Below are 21,820 nucleotides of genomic sequence, written 5' to 3' on the forward strand. Positions count from 1 at the left end.
CGTACTCTACTTAGTCTATTTCTATTTGTTTTAAATATTACTGGACTACTTCAGCGACAGAGAAAGAAGATTTGATATGGGCTTGTAGAAGTATAATAAACAGGCAAACAGTGATTTAATAGAATTTAAAATTTTATTACACTTACTAATACTTGTAATATTTACATTTGGTGTTTACTTTCTATTAGGTACAATTGTGCTCTACATGTTCCACAACCATCCCAGACACTGGTGCTGGTACACCAAAGTGCCGACTCCTCCTCAGTGACAGGAGCCGGGTGCTGCACTGTAGCATTATGTGCAGCACTTGGCTCTTGACACAGTGAGGAAGCTGGCACTGCACACAGAGTGGTCTCAGGGGGGAAGTCTGCATTTCCGGGACCCCTGGAGTGATTACAATGGGGGTTCGGGTCACAAGGCCACACCCATATCAGCAAGCTTACGCCCCCTAACCACGAGGTCACACCCTCTTTTTTTAACCGTCGTGCAGCTTCGGAGACCAGCTGACCGGTGCCCCAGAGGACCTTAATGGAGCACCGATCTCCAGTCCCGGGAATCAGTCGTTTTTTTTTTAACTATTTGTTTTTCCAGTGATCTGTTTGTGGCCTATTTAGACCACAAAGCTGATGACAGGGGACTGGATCCCGGCTCTGCTCTGCCTGTCAGAGCAGAGCAGGAGTCGGGGGACCGCAAGGCTTTTCCACTTATTTTTTTACAGTGACACCTGCGCTTGGATATTTCTAAGCTCATTCTCATTCTTACAGTCATTGGGCCTGATTCAGGGGTGAACGCAGTTTTAATACTTTCGCAACTGGCCAATGTAATAGTGCTGTAATAGTATTGCAACAGCAGTCGCACTGTGCAGTTTGTTTGATAGCCAGCCACCATTTGGGGGCGGTAGCGGGAAGTGGAGATTGCGTCTCCGATGCAGTGGTTCTGGCCCCCGTGTCTCAGTTGCGACGGACATTCTGAGAACCAATGTTAACGATGTTCGTCTGATTCTGCATCGGATCTGAGAAGCTGCAGGTGGGCGTCTCTTTGCAAAAGACGGCTCCTGCGGCAACTGCACACCTCCTCAGATCTGTTCAACTGAAGACGCAGCCCAGACAAGATTTTAGAGCATTGACAAATCATATTAATTAAATAATATGTTGATTTTTTTTTCCTTATTTAGTATATCTGAAATTGCACAGATATAATTTCCAGACTGTTTAGTAAATACAATGGGGTTAATGTAATAGCCTGTGGACTGCAGGCATCGACGAGTTCCTTGCAAGGACCAGGTTGATTTTGCCTTTTAAATGACTGCTACTTTAAAACAATGGGCAGTCTCGCACAGAACTCGCTGATGCCTACAGTCCACATATTATTACATATACCTCTATGTCATATAAAAACACAGCATTAATTATTACCTTTAGTGCAGATGTTACAATGGCTTCTGATGACTTGTCATCCAAACTTATTTTTTGTCTTCTTTCCACTCGAACGTCTGCATAACTAATTGCAACACAAACAATGATAATTTAGGGCTAAAGGAAGAAATACCCAGACGCTATTAAATGTAATTCTTTACTACTGTTCACTATGACCAAATCTCTGTCATCCATTAGCATATGAAGGCGCGCACACAGGGGAGGTTTCTGAATACCCATAAACTCCCCCTGCCTGCCGATTACTAAGTGTAGTGCGGACCGCAGTGAGTGCGGTATGCACTACACACTAAGAAACACACCACTGCCGGCACCGGGTACTACGCTCGTACTACTCGGCGGCAGGGTGTTTATTTTAGCAGCCAATGAGAGTCAGACAGACTCTCATTGGCTGCTGCGTCCACGGAGGGAGCCGGCTGGAGCTCACTCATGAGCTCCACCTTCCGACTCCCCCCGCAGTGGGTGATGGGAGAGACATCATGACGTCTCTCCCATAGTGCAGAGCGGGCCGGGAGGAGCAGACAGCGGTGGTAGCGGCAGGAGCAAGGATTCAGGTAAGTTGTAGGAATTTTGTGCGTGTGTATATATGGAAGGGGCAGGGGCACTGACACTGGCACTGCATAGGGGGGGGCGCTACTGGGGGCACCGTATATGGGGGGTGGCCGCTACTAGGGGCACTGTAAAGGGGGGGCGCTACTGGGGCCACTGTATACAGGGGATTGGCGCTAGTGGGGGCACTGTATAGTGGGGGCCGCTACTGGGGCCACTGAATAGGGGGGTGGCCCATTCTGGGGCCACTGAACAGGGGGACTACTACTTGGGACACTATATAAGGGTCACTACTGGGGGCACTATATAAGGGGTACTACAGGGGTCACTGAATAAGGGGGACTACTACTGGGGCCACTGCATAAGGGGGACTACTACTGGGGCCACTGCATAAGGGGTACTGCAAAGGGGGTACTATTACTGGGGGCACTGAATAGGGGGACTACTACTTGGGACACTATATAAGGGTCACTACTGGGGGGACTACTACTGGGGGCACTATATAAGGGGTACTACAGGGGTCACTGACTAAGGGGAACTACTACTGGGGGCACTATATAAGGGGCACTACTGGGGGTACTACTACTGGGGGCACTATATAAGGGGCACTACTGGGGCCACTGCATAGGTGGGACTACTACTGGGGGCATTGCAAAGGGGCAACCACTACTGGGGGAGGGGACTCTTTAATAAATCATGCTGGCTGTATTTATTTGCCTGCTGCATTCATGTTTTTTAATGATAGAGGTGTGTGTGTGTCTGTGTGTGTCTGTGTCAGTCAGTGTGTGTGTACCCCGTCCCCTATTCCCAGCGTCCCTTTGCAGCAGGTCTAACGTGACCTGCTGCTCTCGGACACTTGCGCATGCGCAGTAAGAATACAGGGATTGCGGAGGGTCCAGACAGCGCCTGAAGACGCCAGACGGGTAAGTGTACATGAATGGCTACTAAACATCACTATATAACACATCGATGCGATGCGATATATAGTGATATCTTTTAGAACCCACTTCATTTTGTACATGAATAGACCCCCTAGACTAATATTCTAGATGGTAAAACATCACCACCAAGGAGGCACAAAGATCAATCTCCTAATATATATTCATAAAAATATAATCAATTATACATATACAGTATATTACATCAATAAAAGTACAAGATAAAAGCCTCACTTTCATCAATAATAGGTAATACACTTTTTCATATATAAAATATAGAACAGTCCATCCAACGGATGTCTCTGCTCCTAGGAGGTATTTATTAAAGCAATTTATTGGTAGAAGTTGAGTCTCCCATATCCAAATATTCCAAAATACAGAATATTCCAAAATACGGAATAATTTTGGCATGACTGAGATAATGAAACCTTTGATTTTTGATGGTTCAATGTACACAAACTTTGTCTAAGGCACAAATTATTAAAAATATTGTATAAAATGACCTGCAGACTGTGTGTATAGGGTGTATATGAAACATAAATGAATTTCATGTATGTACACAAACTTTACTTGAGCCATAAAATTATTGAAAATATTGTATAAAATGACCTGCAGGCGGTGTGTATAAGGTGTATACAATACATAAATGCATTGTGTGTGTATATTTGGGTCCCATTCCCAAATATTCCAAAATACGGAATATTCCGTTATCCAAAATACCCCTCGTCCCAAGCATTTTGGATATGGGAGACTCAACTTGTATTGATATTAATAAGTGCCAGGTATTGCAATTTAATAATTACCAGTAAAGTGTCTCTGTGTTGCAGTCATAAATATCACTTACACACGATTGTCAGGTACATGCATAAAGGGGAGAGCGTAGAGAGATTTCCAATCAAATATGCTGAGCTATGCTTCAAACTTAATAGATGTTATCCCCTTGAAGCATAGCACAGCATATTTGATAGGACAAGTACTCTATTGTTACACACTGTGCTAACAGAGTGGGCCTGATTCAGACCCGCTCGCGAGCGCATAGCGCTCGCAAGCGGGTCGATGGCCGGGCGGTGCATGCGCGATCCCCATAGTGAGGGAATTTTCACTTGCGGCGGGACTCACTACAAGACGGGGCGGCTGTCGATTGTGATTGACAGCTCGCTCTGTTTTGTAGGCGTTCAGGAGGGGTGGCTGGACAAACGGAGGCGTTCCTGAAGGAGCGCCTGCCGTTTGTGGGCGGCCCTACTGACATCACCCGCTCACTGGGGCTTGCGGCGGACGAGAGCCTACCACAAGGGTCTCGTCGCAAGCTCGATGGTCGGGACAATCAACTGGCCGCCCGCTAAAGCTGTGGGTGGTCATCACCCACAGCTCAGCGAGCGGCCTGGAGGCCAGGCAAAAAAAAAAAAAAAACAGGCCGCCCTGATTCAGAGCGAGTGCTCACAAAGAACATCCGGCTCTGAATCAGGGCCTGTGTACATATTCTACGTAATCTACAATCAAAGTACATTTGACAGATGCATATCCTCAACTGGTACTGACATACCTCACAACAGAGTGTGTGCATACAATAAACTCGGGCTTGGAATTCCACTGATGATATGTGATATAGTAATGAGTCTGAAGCCAGATCCACTGTTGACCTTTGGTGAGAAACCGATAGCAGCATGACTTTCCTTTACCAAACTGCATCACTGTTAAAGGAAATTAAATAAATTTTGATTCTTAAAAAGTATAGGTATAACCCCATGCTCCATGACACTTGCAAATATTCAGAACATTCCTTGTCGTATGAGGTCTAGAAATAAAAATTGGCCAATGGCCCCCAATTTACAGACTCAGTGACACATTAAAGATATGAATGCAGTACCAACGGGTTTACCTTCTAGTAAGTGTAGTGTGTTACAAACATGAAAATCCGTCACCTACAGATGTGTCCTACGTCATTGTTGCTGCAGTTGCGTTAAACAGCTGTCGCTCTGCCACACACAGAACATGCCGCATATCATTTTAATCAGCAAAGTCTGCTTGCATTTGCGGCGAAAAAGACACCAGGCGCCGGCTGAGTCGAACGGGAGTCGGTGACTCTCATACACCCTGTGTAATTCTCGACTCATAACGCACAGATGGTAGACAAGAACATATCTGTAGTTGGACTACGAACAGTAATAGTAATCAGTAACAGGAGACTGTGGGCTCAATATATATTAACATTATTTTTACTAAAATCAAGTGAAAAAGGGAGTTTTCACACCCTTTTCACATTATTTTAGTTTCACCTAAATTTACTAAAGGGCAATTGGAGTAGAAATTATACTCCAAGCCCTAATTATCACATATTTATAGTAAGCAGATCACATTTCCCATAATTTTAATGGGAAATGCGATCTGCCTGAGATTTATTAAAAATAAAATGTGAAAAAATACCGGGGGAAGGCCTGTGATAATAACGCCACCTGGAGATGGCGTTATCCATGGTCTCCCCCGGCTACCGGACACATGCTCTGCTCGAACAGGCAGAGCAGAGCCGGGAGTCGGGCTTCAGTGATCAGCTGTGTGGTCTAAACCACAAGATTATCACTGCTAAAACATTTTTTAAAAAACAGTAATTGGTGCTCCGGTGATGTCCTCTGGGGTTCCGGTCAGCTGGTCTCCTGGCTCCTGCACTGAGACCCTGGTCAGCTGCTACATAGAACAGCTGACGGGGTCAAAGTGCAGGATGGGAGACCAGCTGCCCGGAGCCCAGGAGGAAGGACATCACCGGAGCAGCGATGACCGGAGGCAAGTGAAAATAAGGGGTGGCCGCGGGGGCTCCCGGGGGGGAAGGGAGTTTGTAGCGGCGGCCGGTCGGCGCATGCGCAGCACCTTGTCATTGTATTTGTGTTCGAAAAATACAGTGATAACGCAGCGGAGGGGATTCGCAGGGACAGAGCTTTATCGCAAGCTCTGTCCCTGCAAAGCATTTTTAATAAGTCCGTGACATTGCCTGAATTCGCATTGTGAATTCAGTCGGAGATGTTACGATACAATCTGCATTCTAAATGCAGATGGTAGTAAATACGGTCCACTTGATCTTGATGTCCAGGGTGGTGTGGCCAACAACACTCTTCCTGGACTTATTGAAGGACATAAGATGGCATAGATTAACATGAATACATTAATATAGATACATAATGATTAATGTAGATAAATCCATAAACAAATGTATTATAGAATATCTTTTTCAAGCGAATAATGTGAGGTATAGATAGTATTTGGATAAACAGAAGGGAGAAATGAGAGTGTTGGGAAGAATAGTTAATGCGTAAGAAAGGATAAATAAATAACAATGTGGAGGATGCATAGGGCAGAGTTGGTAGGAGATGTGGATAACGTGGGTGGAGCTATATCAGGGGTGTTGCCTAAATTGGTGCGTAAACCAGGGATGGCTAGGCATGGTGGTGGGGAGTGGCACAGGGCGGGGAAAACTGGACTGGGGTGGCAAAGGGCAGGGAAGGTTGGTTTAGTCTGGGGGGCAAAGGGCAGTAAGGGAGGGGCAGAGAAGACAGGCAGGCTGGCTGGACATGGGGGGGCACAGGGAAGGCTGGCTGGACTGGGGCAGGGAAGACAGGCTGGCTGGCTGGGCTATGAGGGGGCGCAGGGAAGACTGGCTGGACTAAGGGAGGGCAAGGCAGGGAAGGTTTTCTATATTGCAGGTGAAATACTTTGTGCATATTTGAAGACACTGTATTGGAGATCCGTATCCACTTGTTTATTAAAATATTACAATTTGCAAAATAAAAAATAATTTTTGCATTTCTGCAATAATTAGGTATATGAGGCAATAAACAGACAAGGTCCACCTATCACTCTGTATAAATAATTGCTTCTCTTGCAATGGATAAGATTTGGCATTGCTAATCCATGCACAACTGTATTTACACAGATGCAACAGAAGAAACAGAATAACTTTACAATTGTGCCCCAAGTAACTGTGCAGTCCTAGAGGATTTCAATACTGTGTCAATACTGCAGGTAAACTTGTATACATGAATTTTCTATAATTTTCAGTACTTACAATGTTCATGACACCTGGCTAATATATCTAGGTCATCAACATGATAGTAATCGTATCCAGATGTTCCAAGAACTTCAAAAGGCAAGTATCCAATTATTGGCGGGGCCCTGTATAGTGCCAAAAACAAAAGGGTAAAGTCAGCAGATTTCGGAGAGCAATGATAATAATGACTTGGGGAGTAAAGATTAATTCATAGAGAGAAAGACTGTACCTGACACAGGAATAAAGAGATCTGCTCAAATGAAGTATTTAATTTAACTTTAAACACTGCTCCCCTCACCTAGCTGAAGTGTCATCTTTCCAGAAATACACCCATCATACCCCTTGTCCACGGTTAAACTAGAACGTATAATTTTCCAGCCACAAGAGGCAGGAGAATATTGAATGTTAGTACTTTTAACATATCGTGCACTGAGTCTGAGAGTATAGGATCAATTAATGAAGTACACCTTCTTTCTTGCATGTGCAATGACAATGGAATTAATGACCTTGCTTGTGCAAAATAACATCAATGCTTCTTGGAATATTTCACAATCAGTTGATTGTGGTTAGCAATAATGGGAATCATTTGTGATTAGTAGTGCAAGACAGTTAAACACAATTTAACAATGATATTAAAATGATCTTCCATTTACGGAGCCTTTTCTGGGATCCAGTGTCTGATACCCCTTTTACAGCAGGGCTAAAACCCGGGTTATTGCAAGGTTAACCCAGGTTGCTCCTTTGTGTAAAAGGGGCTAGAGTTGGATAACCAGTTTGAGTGACTCAAGTAACTTGTAGGGTTTTACATGGGAACAACCAGTGAAACCCTGCAGTGTAAACGGGAACCCTGGGTCATTCGACCCGGGTCCCATTTACAGCATGGGAACTTCCGGGTATCTCGGCACTTGGAGATGATGTCATCTTCAAGCATCGGTAGAAGTGTTCCACTGCACCCGTGTGCAGTGTGAATGGCGCCGATCCGGGAATAATCCGGATCGGCGCCGCAGTATATAAGGTCTGTCCTGGGACTAACCCGTTTATGGAACTGTGGGCCTGATTCAGACCCGGTCGCAAGCACTGAGCGCTCGCAACCGGGTCGATGGTGGCCCACAGCGCATGCGCACAACGGAGCCGGCTCCGTCGTGCGCATGCGCAAGACCCGGATAGCGACGGGCACTCCGTCGCTCCAGGTCTCGCACCAAAGGGGGCGAGCTGTCGATGTTGAGTGACAGCTCGCCCCGTTTGGTGGGCGGGCCGGGGGGGGTGGCTGCCCAAACGGAGGCGTTCCCATGAGAACGCCTGCCGTTTGGAGGCGGCCCCACTGACATCACAAGTGATGTCAGTGGAGAGCTTCCGGCTCTGTTAAGTGCCGAAAGCTCTCTGGGGCTTGCGATGGGCGAGACCCTACCACAAGGGTCTCGTCGCAAGCCCGATGGTCTTGACCATCGTGACCATCATCCTGGCCGCTCGCAATAGCTGTGGGTGCGGCCAAGAGGCCATTCCAAAAAAAAAAAGAAGCCCGGCCCTGATTCAGAGCGAGCACTCTTTCAGAGCGTCCGGCTCTGAATCAGGCCCTGTGTTCCAAATGTCGGGTCAGACCCAGGATTTAGCTGTAAAAGCTGTATATATACACATGTAGTATAGCTAACACAACTATAGTACAATGATGTTCCCAGATTTATGCCTTGTACAGTAAGTAAAACCGTCACAACCAATTGGCTTCTACTTAGTATGGTTTTCTCCACCCACTGAAACACTCAGAATTAAGTAGCCAGTGACAACTGTTGAGTTTAAATTTCAAGTGTGCAGCACTGTAAGTTATTCACAGTACTCCATGCTACTAGTGTTTGGTAATAATCAGCAGTAGCATCTCCTGCTGCTTTATTATATTAGGTCTTGTACTCCTAAGTTTGAAAACAGAAGACTGGGACCCTCTTACAGCTCTGGGTCTAATGCTCTTGTTACAAATATGCCTATTATATGTCACCACCGACTCACCTGTAATCTAGAGATAGAAACTTCCACTCCAGACTATGCCTTGATGTGAATTCTTCACATGATTCCTCAACTATACACATTTCCTACAAATCAAAGAAACACACACACACACATAAAGTGCAGGGTTCAGCTATTGCCAAAAACAAATCCTACGATTTATATGTTGATTATGGCTTATACCTGCTAATTATTTTGATTAAAAAAGACTGCTACACTGTTGAAAACATTTCCACATCTCTTGCTGGGACAAATAGCCATTGCAGCCCTGGTGGTAGTGAGCTCTCCTGAACTCTTGTGTTCTCTGGTTTAAACATAGAGGGTTGTTAACTATAAACTACAATACAAACATCACAAACAGCCACTACTCAATTATTATAGCAATAGAAAATTTCTATTCCCACTTCGCCAACCAGTATCAGGGCCTCTCGAATACAGTAGTTAAATTAATAAATGAAAATAGAGAAAAATTATTAACAAATAGAAAAATTATTTCTAATAGTTTTAATAAATAGAAAAATTATTTCTAATAGTTTTACTTTTGTAAAAAAAATACTTTAATAATAAAGCATTTTTTTCTTTTACTGCCCCCGACAATCGTCATCTCAATAATAGGATTGTAGCGGTACATGTACCATCACAATCCTCCCTAAATAAGATTCGCTATTATTTGTAGAGGTACCCAGCATCCTCCTTACATAGGAAAAAAGCTCCATCTCTGGGAAAACACCTATTTTCGTTGAATTTAGGGCTTTCCCCCTATAATAAATAGACGGGATGTAGTTTAAAATCCAGTGGTCGTGATGCCGGTGCTCAGAATGCCAGCGCCGGAATCCCGACAGCAGTCAGAATCCTGGAGCAAACATCTCAACCGCCGGAATCCCGACGGTAAGTAAAGGGCTTATGGGGAGAGTTAGGCACTAGGGGGAAGGTATAGGGTTAGGCACTAGGAGGGGAGGTTAGGTTTAGGATGCAGGGGGTAGAGGTTAGGTTTAGGCATCGAAGAGGAAGGGTTAGGGGTAGGGTTAGGATACTTACCGACAGGTGTCAGTATCCTAACCCTGTCTGGATGCCGGCACTGGGATTCCGATCACCGGGATCCCGAACGCTGGCAACTCATACCCATCCCAAATAGATCACATGATGAACAACATACTGGTAAATATAATGTTGAGGTTACAGATTATATGGAATCACTCACCTTTAAAAACTGAGGCGTTGCAAGTCGGACTGTAGCAATGAAGCACACCTGCTTGCTGCTCTGTGATCTATACAGTCTTGACACAGTCCCTTCAAAGCCATTGCACGCAGAGAGAGGTACTGCAATAATAGTATGCATGTGAGTACTTATTCACATGAACAATATTCTGCTAATTGCTGTACTAAAGAGGATGTCCACACACACTTTTTATTTGCAATTATAAAATCTTAATATTTATGTGATGATGATTTTATTAGACGTTATCAAGGCTGCATCTTGTTTTTATATATTTTACCATTTTTATACTGTCTGGGATCTAAACATTATTGGTTCTTGAAATCTCAGCACAGACGTGTAATGGTTAGCATTACTGCCACACAGCACTGAGGTTGTGAGTTCAATTCCCACTACGGCCCTAACTGGGTGTAGTTTGTATATTCTCCCTGTGCTTGCGTGGGTTTCCTCCCACACTCCAAAAATACACTGGTAGGTTAATTGGGTCTCAACAAAAATTAACCCTAGTGTATGTGTGTATGTGAGCATGTGTTAGGGAATATAGATTGTAAGCTCCACTGGGACAGGGACTGATGAGAATGGACAAATATTCTCTCTGTAAAGCGCTGCATAATATGTGTGCGCTATATAAGTAACTGGTAATAAATAATAATAATAATGAGTCTCAGACTACTTGTATATGGATATAGTAGTCATACTATTGGTGGCATTGGACATGATTCAGATGTGGACGCAATGCCGATATTTGCGCAGATTGAGAGACTGTTAGTCATTGCACATGCGTGTAATCCGCACTGTGCAGCGCTTGTTTTACAATTATGCTCACATAGAGGAGTCATTTGCTAAGTGAGTGACAGGTAGTCAGCATTTGGGGGAGGTAACAGGGGTGGTTAGAAAAAGGCAGGCATTTCTGGGGGTCCATAAATAGCCAATGTGTTCCAAATCGCAGCAGGAAAACCCTCTGCATGTCTTGAGACCATCTGCTACAGCTTAGACTTAAGAAGGCTGATCTAGCTTGAAATGTTTACGGTTTTGTGCATGAGTGGAGGATGTGAGATGCTTTCAGTGGTCGTCTCTAAGCAAAGGGCGGCGAGTGAGACATTAGCATATTTTAGCAACTGCGATCAGTGAGAGATTGCAGCTGCATCCACATCTGAAGCAGGCCCATAGTGCGCAGCATTACAGTCTCACAACACTGAGGTCATGAGTTAATTTCCTGGACATGGCCTATCTGTGTGGAGTTTGTACGTTGTCTCTGTATTTGTGTGGGAGTGCTCCAGCTTCCTCCCACAACATACTGTAGGTTAATTGGGCCCTGACAGAAAAAAAATTAACCCTAGTGTGTGTGAATCCAATCTCTGCTCTACTGCCTACAACGCTGAGAAGGTGACTTAGCGTTCACCCTGCTCGGCAGGTCTGTTATTGGTAACAATCGCAGTAGCCAGCTCTACCGTTCACCCTCCTCGGCAGGTCTGTTATTGGTAACAATCGCAGTAGCCAGCTCTAACGTTCACCCTCCTCGGCAGGTCTGTTATTGGTAACAATCGCAGTAGCCAGCTCCTGGTTCGCAGCGGTATGCCGGTGAAGCAGGAGCGGCGTTAACACCATGCTAAAGTGCCCCTTAGTACATAGACCCGACAGCCTGTAAAGTGACAGTTAGGAGCTGATTGGTTGGTACTTTATCTCCATCCACTTTATTTCTCTCCAAGGCTTAGTACATCTCCCTGAACTATTGTGTGTGTGCTTGCACATTAGGAAATTTAGACTATAAGCTACAATGTGACAGGAACTGATATTAATTACCTATATTCTCTGTACTGTGCTGTGTAAATTGGTAGCGCTATATAAATAAACAATAATAATACTGTACAATCTCAGTGCATGCTGAAGAGTTCCTCATATTCCCAGTGTGCAGCTTGCTCTGCTCTATAATATATGTGTACATACGTACATTGTATATCAATAAGTTCGGTGATTAAAAAGTAAACATCAGGGATGCCATATACTCTTTAACTAAATACACTGATAGTGTATGATAAGAATGATATACTGCATCAAAATACACTATACTGGAAATGTTAAAAAAAAAAACAACTTTTGTATATAATGGTAAATATTGTCATTGATAGGACACTTATGCTGTTTATTTTCTCCTTTATTACTTATTTTATCGAAAGCATAAATGTGCGTGTGATAAATAAAAGTCAATAATAGTAAAATGTATAATAAGTACTATATATAATATAAGTGGTGTTGATATATCTCCCAATATTAATATTTTGTAATGTAAATGTGAGCTCCTCTTATTAAATTAGGTTGGGTCTATGCCTAATAGCAGTTGTGGTGTTTTGAAAAACATACATTGTACAACATATTAACATAACCTGTCACAACTAACAACTATTACCAATCAAAACAGCCAGTTATATACTATGTAGTTAATATGACCCATGATCTATTACATATGATATACAAGCCTTTTGCCAATAACACATAAGATCCTTGTGCTTCCCACACTACACAATCATAAGGCTGTGATACCCGTACATTAATTTATATATTAACATTTATTTATATAGTACCAGAAAACTATCAGCCCAAACCTCCCAACCATCCTGATTTCGTTGGAACAGTCCCGATTTGGCAAGGCTGTGGTCATGTCTTCTAACATACCACGGAGTGCTAGAGCCATGACCCCCTTGTTAATTCCAAATCTACCAATGTTGGTAGATATGTCAACCCATTACACAATTAGATCAACAGAATGTGACCTTTTCTTACTATTGTACATGTCACCTACAAACCATTGCACCACAAGTATTTTGCCCTAGAACCATTGCACCACAAGTATTTTGCCCTAGAACCATTGCACCACAAGTATTTGGCCCTAGAACCATTGCAATAACTGACAATAACCACCAATCCATTAAACCTTTCCTGTGACCCATTACTTGCACTCTCCACAGCATCTAAGTGCATTGAGCACTTTGTTATACATGCTGTGTTATTACAGCAGACAGCGCTGTGCTTTATACCAAGCTGCCTGTTATAGTATCACAGTGTTTATCAATGATTATGTAGCTTGTGACCTTGGGGTAGAGGTATTAATCCCCGAAGCGGCACTTATCATGCCGCTATAACGCTTCCTGCTCTGCTTCTCCCCCATGTATAATTGGGGGGCTGGGCGGTAAATGACAGGGGTGATATGCACCCGTCATTATCAGCGCTATCTACAAGATAGCAGTACCGATAGGCAGGGAAATGTATGAACGGTCAGTTCACATGACCGTTCCGGCAGCTGCAGCTATCGATATCGACAGCTGCAGCTTGGCGATGCCCTATCCTCACAGCAGGGACAGCGCTGTCCCTGCTGCGGGGGCTGCCGGCTCAAGCGCTGCACGCAGGAATTTGCGATACTTGCGAGATCCCGCGCATGCTCAGTGGCGCCGGCCAGGACTAGCGGGGATCGCATTGTTAGTGCAGCTTCGCCTCGATAAGTGCCGCTATAATACATCTCCCCCAGTGTTCCTGGGACTTCTAAATTTAGAGAACCAGTTGTAATGATTCTAGGCAATGCATTAGAATAGAGGTGGCCAAAACACTTGATCACAAATTACTAGTCAATCGCGGTCAGTAGTAGTAGGTCAATCGTAGCATTAGTTACCATAACATATTGGAATATACAGTATTTACATTCTACCCCACAGAAATTATGTGCAAGACGGACAGGTACATATCTAGCAAACACAGTCTGTGATCTCTGCTTTGTCATAAGAGTTTACAGAAACTTGACATGGTGGCCCCCATGCCGCCCATACAGTTAACCACAGCCTCAAACGTTGTTAAGCTTCAGTCATTGTTATTAATATAGCAGGGAAGAACTGATAACACTTGGCAAGTCACAAGAAACAGTGGGGCAGATGTATTATGGTGGTACTTATCGTGCCGCTATAATGCTACCTGTTTCGCCTCTTTACCGAGGCGAAGCAGGAAGCACTAACAATGAGATGTATTAACATCACATCGGCCAGAGCGGGGTAGTAATAACTTTCCCCTCTGGCGATCCCTGCTAGAGCTCACAGCGCATCCACCTAGTGCTGATGTGCTGTGTCCATCAGTCCCAGCCAGCTCCACTGAGCATGCGTGGGATTCTCGCAAGCATATCGCCCCTGTCATTTGCCGCCTAGCCCCCCAATCATACATGGGGGAGAAGCGGTATCAGCGCACATAACGTCCGCTGATGCCGCTTCATCGGTTAATACATCTACCCCATAGAGAGGCATTAATATCTAAAAAAAAGGGGTTATAATAAACACTTGATACATCTACCCTACAGTCACACATTATAATCATCCAGCTTTTATACGGACAGCAAAAGTATAATACAGGCATTTGTGTACAAATAAATAACAAGCAATAAACACACAAATGATAGATGCTAGATCAGCCGTATAACGTTGGGTACATTTGCAGCATTAGAAGTAGCTGCATGACATGATTATGAACTATGGTAGATTACAACGCATTTAGGGCCAAATGTAATAGGATGAGAATTTAGAAAACGTGAGAGTTTTCTCATACTTTTTAAACTCGGCCAATGTAATAGAGTCCGAGAACAAAGCAACAGAGCAAACTCGCATTTTTTTCAGACTCAAAAAAACTCTCACAATTTATAATCTCATCCAGATGTTTTCCCATTTTGAAAATAAAACTCGACCAATGTGAGAGATTACTGCTAAACTCTCACATTTCCTAAACTCCCACCCCATTACATTTGGCCGTTACTGTTTTTAGATTAGATCACTGATGCTGAGGGTTGGACTGGCCCACAAGTGAATAGGAGAAATCCCTGGTGTGCAGAGCCGTAACTAGACTTTTTGGTGCCCTGTGCCAGAAAGAGCATTGGCACCCCCCTCCTTTTTCAAAGGGACCCAAAAGAGGGCCATGGCTTCATGGGGAAGGGCCATGGAAGAGATAGGAGAGGCCAGGAGATGCTGGGGATGAAATAAGAGGAAGCTACAAGCAAGAATGATAATAAACAGGGCCCAAACAGCGCCCCTTGACCTGTGGTGCCCTGTGCGATGGCACCGGCCGCACTACCCTAGCTACGGCCCTGCTGGTGTGCCATTCTGTCTGAGGGCACCACCCCTCCTCTAGAGTTCAGTAACTTGGTGGAGCAGGGTCATGGATGAACTTGGGAGCTTGGTTTATTTCTATGGAAACTACTCCAAGATTAGCCCTTCTGCCAATCAAAGTGGATTGTCTTGACACATCTCTGTCCCCTTCTTATAAAGGCGTCCTGTTCTTTGTATGTCCTCTCTAATGGTTGCCCAAGTCCCTCTCTGGTGGCTGGCCACACCCCTTAAGCTTGGGCCCCTACCACTGAATTCCCTGGAGGGCCCTAAATGCCCCAGTCAGACACTGCTGATGCTGCCCATCCCTATACTAGAGTGTTGGCTGACATGGACACAGCGCTTCTAGCACTGGTGTCAGAAAAGTGCAGGAAACTAGCACACGACAGAGAACACAACACCAACATGCAGCATTGTGTAGTTTATTTGTGGCCAATGTGCCAAAAAAACAGTTGTGTAGAAAAATATAGCAGAAGTACATACCAAGTAATAAACAGATTACACACATTCTAAGCTGAAAACACTGGTGTAGCTTTCCTACAGTGTATTCTCTGTAACCCAAAGTACTTTATTGGACAGGAAATTACAATATGGTCTCTCCCCAACAGTGTTATCCATGTTATTATAAACATGCTTTGGACCTCAGAGGTGAAATGAGGGCACTGAATCACACTGCCTGAGAGGGATGAGAAGGAAATGCAGTGTGGTTACTGGAAGGCACACTGAGGAATTTCTGCAGAGGATGACCTATTTGGAAAGACACCAGCGGCATTTCAATTGCTACTCTCTGGAACAAAGCAAGGCAAATAAAGTACAGACAGTTCCGATTGTGCTTTCATTTACTTACGAACATTTGCTAATGCTTTTACATTAACAAAATGTTTAAGAAATGATTTCTGAACCAGCTAATACAAGTTGCACTGTAGATTATATCATACCTATATATAACGGTCTTGTGGGCAATTCACTTTTTAAAACTGTTTTTCTTTGATTTTTGAGTATTGTGGCATTTATAAAAATATAAAATTAGTACAGAGGTAAAATAAAATACACTACAGTATATGGACAAAAGTATTCAGATGTCTGACCATTACACCAACAGAGACTGTAATGACATGCATCTATAACAGTCACTGAGCTCTTCAGAATGATCCATTTTGCATCACATATGTTTGCAAATGGAGACTGCATGGCTAGGTGCTTGTTTTTATACACCTGTGGCAATGGGTCTGATTGAAACACCTCAATTCAATAATTAACAGCTGTGGCCAAATACTTTTGTCCATATAGTGTATGCACAAGAGCAGTGTTTCCCTACTCCGGTCCTCAAGGAACCCTAGCAGTGCATGTTTTCCATGTCTACTCACAGAATGACACGTTAAATAGTGTCCCCTGTGGATATTTTAAAATGTGTAAGTCACTAATGAATACACCGTGTTCCAGCAAAGATATTTGGAGAATATGCACTGTAAATTTACTAAGATTCGTGTTGATCCGAGATTGCTATATCGGGTGAAAAGAAATAAACTTTTTTGCAAATCGGGAATTTACTATTAATAAAGTCGGGTGATTTGTTCATCTTTTGGGGTTGAAATCAGGTGATTTAATGCGGTCGTTTTTTCAATAGAAATTAATTCACCATCGGCTCAACTTACTTTTCATTAATTTCTGCCTAAATCGGGAATTTACCATTACACGTTTTGCTATATTTGGCCGTTTTACAACCGAATCGGAGCGTCAATAAAAGTTTCAAATGCACCACCTCCTGATCTGCAAGTTGCCATCAAACATACACAAATCAGGTGTGTACCTTGACTGTAGCAGTCAATATAGTTTAAAGCTGCATACACACACACAACAATTTTTTTGAACGATAATCATTAAACGATATCGTTTAACGATAATCGTTTGAAAAAATCTTTCACTTTCTGAGTCAAGCGATGAACGATCATCGTTCATACGCGTTCACGTTTGTAGTTTGTAGTTCAGTCAGACTTGTTAACTGAACGATTTTCATTAAGGGAATATACAAAAATCGTTTGTAGTTCAAAAAAATAGTTAATTACACTTTAAAAAATCTGACAGATAATCTGACAGAAAATCGTTCATAAAATAGTTGGTAACAAAATCATAGTGTGTGTATGCAGCTTTAGTCATACATATGGATTGCAAAAGAGGAGACAGTGTTGAATTTTATGTGTTGTCAAACCTTTGGAATTTAGTAACGTTGTTTACTTTTTAGGTTAATGTAATTTGATTTAGATAAAGTTTGACAGTAAGGATTCAGACTCAGAGCTGTATTACCCATTAGGTAATTTAAATTCCTGTCTAAAGAACATTTTATGTCTGGATGAGCGCTCGTAAGCGGGTTGATGTTGGCCCAGTGCGCATGTGCACGACGGAGGCGGCTCCGTCTAGCGCATGCGCGAGACCCGGATAGCGTCGGCCAAGCCTTCGCTCCGGGTCTCGCTACAAAGGAGGCATGCTGTCGATGGTGAGTGACAGCGCCCCCCCATTTGGTGGGCATGCCAGGGGCCTGGCTGCCCAGACTGAGGCTGTTCCCATGGGAACGCCTACCGTCTGGGGCCGGCCCAAATGACATCACAAGTGATGTCAGTGGGAGTGCTCTCGGCTCTGATAGAGCCGAGAGCACTCCAGGGCTTGCGGCAGACGAGACCCTACCACAACGGTCTCGTCGCAAGCCCGATGGTCGCGATGGTCTTGACCATCGCGACCATCTTCCTGGCTGCTCGCTATAGCTGTGGGTGGTCAGGAGGTCGCTCTCAAAATTAAGAAGGACGGCCCTGAATCAGGGCTGTCCCTCTGTTTTTTTTAGCGGCCTTCTGGCCGCTCGCACAGCTGTGGGTGACCAAGGGAACGCCTCCGTCTGGCCAGCCACGCCCACCAAAGGGGGCGTGCTGTCACTCACCATCGACAGCACGCCCCCTTTGTAGCGAGCCGGCTCCCTCGTGCGCATGCGCACTGGGTCAACATCAACCCGCTTGCGAGCGCTCGCGACGGGTCTGAATCAGGCCTTCTGTCCCTTGAGTGGTTTGTGCTTTGTCCCTGGTGTAAGTCTAAAGCTGGGTACACACTACACGATCCTGGTTAGTAGTCAACAGCACAACAGCACAACCGTCGGACGATATGTCGGTTGGCTGTATACACTAAATGATATATTGCGCGACCGCACAATATATCGTTCAGTGGACACATCCAGGAGCATGGTGTTGTTCAAGATATCTACTGAATGGCCTGCACTGCAAACAGATCAAAATATGCAATGAACGACAAGCGGGAGCACTCAATAGTCCATACACACTAGACGATGTGCCCGATATATATCGGCCCGATCTGCCATATCGGACGACGTCTAGTGTGTACCTAGCATTACACTTTTGTAAGATGCACTTGTTTCCACTTCTAGGGCAATACATCTGATGTATTGCCCTGTAAGAGCATCTTGATAGCTCCATGGAGGATGAACTTGTTAAGCTGTATGGAAGACATACCTTTGAAGTACTTAGTATCAGCAGCTGTAAGAATATACAGTACAGGTATGCCACCCAATACATTTAGTACAAGAGAAGGTTGTCTCCCCAGGTGTGGCGGACTATGAGATCCATGGTAAAGGACTGTCCATGTAGCCTAGAGGGATTCCCATGAAGATGCTAATTTGCAAAGAAGAATACAGTAGACCAATAGAATATAGTTTCCCCCTAAAATTGGGACCTGCATAATATTAGGCAGCTCCATACCCAAAATGCTTCACTCCTTACCTTGGGACTAATGCACCATGGATGTCATAGAGCAGGGGTGGGGGGAACCTTTTTTCTGCCGAGGGCTATTTTGATATATCTAATTCGCGGGCCCGGTGCAGGCCATGCCCCCTCCGTGAGATGTCACACGGGGACGGGCCACAATCACCAGTGATTATAGCAATGCCTGGAGCATCCTGAGGATGCTCCGGGGAGCTGTAAGGGCAGCGGTGTGACCATCTGAAACACCCTAAGGACACTCCAGGCGGCACTGCTGCATAGATTCTGGCTGCAGAGTGCAATTCTAGGCACCCTGCTAAGCAGATGAGGCCAGCAGAAAAAAGCTCAGAGGGCCAGACCAAATGATTCCATGGGCCTTATACGGCCCCCGGGCCTGAGGTTCCTCATCCCTGTCATAGAGACTAAGGGATAAAAAAACTGTCACCTCCTGAGATAGTTCAATAAATAGCAGCTTGTGCAAAGCAAATCACTTGTCACTATACATTAATATGTGACATCCACCTTCTTATTACAATACAAGGTTCTTGAGAAACTCCATGTTAATCACAATAAGGACTACAGTACTTCGAGAAAAATCTGTGGTGGTTCTAAAAGATCTCCTAAGCAAACAGGGCAGCATCTATATTACCTGGGAGTTGTAACCATGGACAGCAACAGTGAAACAGATAAGAGACAGAATGGAATATACATATTGTTCTACATACTTTTTTCTGAAGATAAAAACAGAAATAATCTTGAGAGATTCTGGGCCTGATTCAGACCCGCTCGCAAGCGCATAGCGTTCGCAAGCAGGTCGATGGTGGCCCAGTGCGCACGTGCGCAAGCCCCGGAGCGAGCTCCGTGGCTCACTACAAAAGGGGTGGCTGTCGATGTTGATCGACAGCTCGCCGGTTTTGTAGGCATGGCCGGGGAGTGGCTTCACAAACGGAGGCGTTCCCAAGTGAACGCCTGCCGTTTGTGGGCGGCCCCACTGAGCCAGAAGCTCTCTGGGGCTTGCGGCCACGAGACCCTACCACAAGGGTCTCGTCGCAAGCCCGATGGTCGCGATGGTCTTGACCATCGCAACCATCATCCTGGCCGCTCGCAATAGCTGTGGGTGGTCACCCACAGCTATGCGAGCGGCCAGGAGGCCGCAACTAAAAAAACCAGCGCCCGCCCTGATTCAGAGCGAGCGCTCGCTTTTTGCGAACGCCTCTGAATCAGGCCCTTTGTTCCAATATGACAGTGACATACGCAAAACTGTTGACAGTACATAGTGAGTGCATGATCAAATGCTTACCACTGCTGTAAGACCGGAAGTTTCCTACGAACTTAATATATTCATATGTAGGGAATTCTTTGGGGTTTAGAGTCCCTCTCAGAAGGTGACAGCAAAATTCCAAGTCATTTTCAGCTTTTAAAAAAGAAATATGACAAGACAGAAATACACTTGTAACTTAAGTCAATTGTGACAAAATTAACAGTTTAAATTATTGGCTGCTGTATAAAAAGAACAACATCTTTACAGTACATACAGTATGCAGATGAGTTTGTACCAGCATTGTCTATTTGTGTATATAAACTGATATACTGTCCCTACCTGGATACACTCTCATTATACTGCAAATTCCTCTAAAAACCACATATATAAAACACAAACAAAGGTAACACAATCCACCATCAAAACTGAATCAGCTTCCATGACTAAGGGGGTCATTCAGACCCACTCGCAAGTGGCAGTACGTTCGCAAGTGGGTCGATGTTCCCCACTGCGCATGCGCACGACGGAGGGTGCTCCGTCATGCGCATGCGCGAGACCCGGACTGCGACAGCCAAGCTGTCGCTCCGCGTCTCGCACCAAAGGGGGCGTGCTGTCGATGGTGACTGACAGCACGCCCCCTTTGGTGGGCGTGCTGGGGGCGTGCCTGCCAGACGGAGGCGTTCCCATGGGAACGCCTACCGTCTGAAGCCGGCCCCACTGACATCACTAGTGATGTCAGTGGGAGTGATTTTGGCTCTGATAGAGCCAAAATCACTCCAGGGCTTGCGGCAGCGAGACCCTACCAGAGGGTCTCCATCACAAGCCCGATGGTCGCGATAGTCAAGACCATCGCGACCATCTTTTTGGACGCTCGTATATGCTGTGGGTGGTGACCCACAGCTATACGAGCGTCCAGGAGGACACTCCATTTTAAGGGAGGAGGGCCCTGATTCAGAGCGAGCGCTCTGGTCAGAGCGTCCGGCTCTGAATCAGGGCCTAAGTTTAATGCTGGGTACACACTGGCAGATATATTGGCCTATCAATTGATCAGCCAATATATCATGTGTGCGTCGGCCATTGTGTACCAGCGATATGTGCATCGTGTAGACTGTGCGGCACAGCTGAAGCCCAATATATCTGCAGACAGGGCCGTAGCTAGGGTAGTGCGGCCAGTGCCATCGCACAGGGCACCACAGGTCAGGGGGCGCTGTTTGGACCCGTCAAATTTCTGTTTATTATCATTCTTGCTTGTAGCTTCCTCTTATTTCATCCCCAGCATCTCCTGGCTTCCCCTAACTCTTCCCCATGAGGCCATTCCCGTTTTTTGGGTGCATCATGTCCCTTTGAAAAATGAGCAGGGGCGCCAATGCTCTTTCTGGCACAGGGCACCAAAAAGTCTAGTTACGGCTCTGTCTGCAGATATATACTTGCTGCAGAGGCCATGGGGAGGGGGGTGCGACACACCTCCCAGCCAGCGGAACCCGCGTCCAGATGATGGTTGT

General features: G+C 45.0%; 1 protein-coding gene across 1 annotated transcript in view; it reads right to left on the minus strand.

The window, feature by feature from the left end:
* Positions 1 to 21,820, minus strand: part of NPAS2 (neuronal PAS domain protein 2) — a 100,135-nt gene that overhangs the window by 30,873 nt on the left and 47,442 nt on the right. Inside the window, exons 7-12 of the mRNA XM_088454031.1 lie at positions 20,358 to 20,471; positions 10,153 to 10,271; positions 8,955 to 9,037; positions 6,975 to 7,081; positions 4,464 to 4,611; positions 1,416 to 1,500 (exon numbers count right to left, since the gene is read on the minus strand). Coding sequence (XP_088310157.1) covers positions 1,416 to 1,500; positions 4,464 to 4,611; positions 6,975 to 7,081; positions 8,955 to 9,037; positions 10,153 to 10,271; positions 20,358 to 20,471 — 656 coding nt within the window. The remainder of the gene's footprint in view (positions 1 to 1,415; positions 1,501 to 4,463; positions 4,612 to 6,974; positions 7,082 to 8,954; positions 9,038 to 10,152; positions 10,272 to 20,357; positions 20,472 to 21,820) is intronic.

The sequence above is a fragment of the Taudactylus pleione genome, unplaced genomic scaffold, assembly GCF_031769625.1.
Source record: "Taudactylus pleione unplaced genomic scaffold, aTauple2 ptg000609l, whole genome shotgun sequence".
Classification (NCBI taxonomy): domain Eukaryota; kingdom Metazoa; phylum Chordata; class Amphibia; order Anura; family Myobatrachidae; genus Taudactylus; species Taudactylus pleione.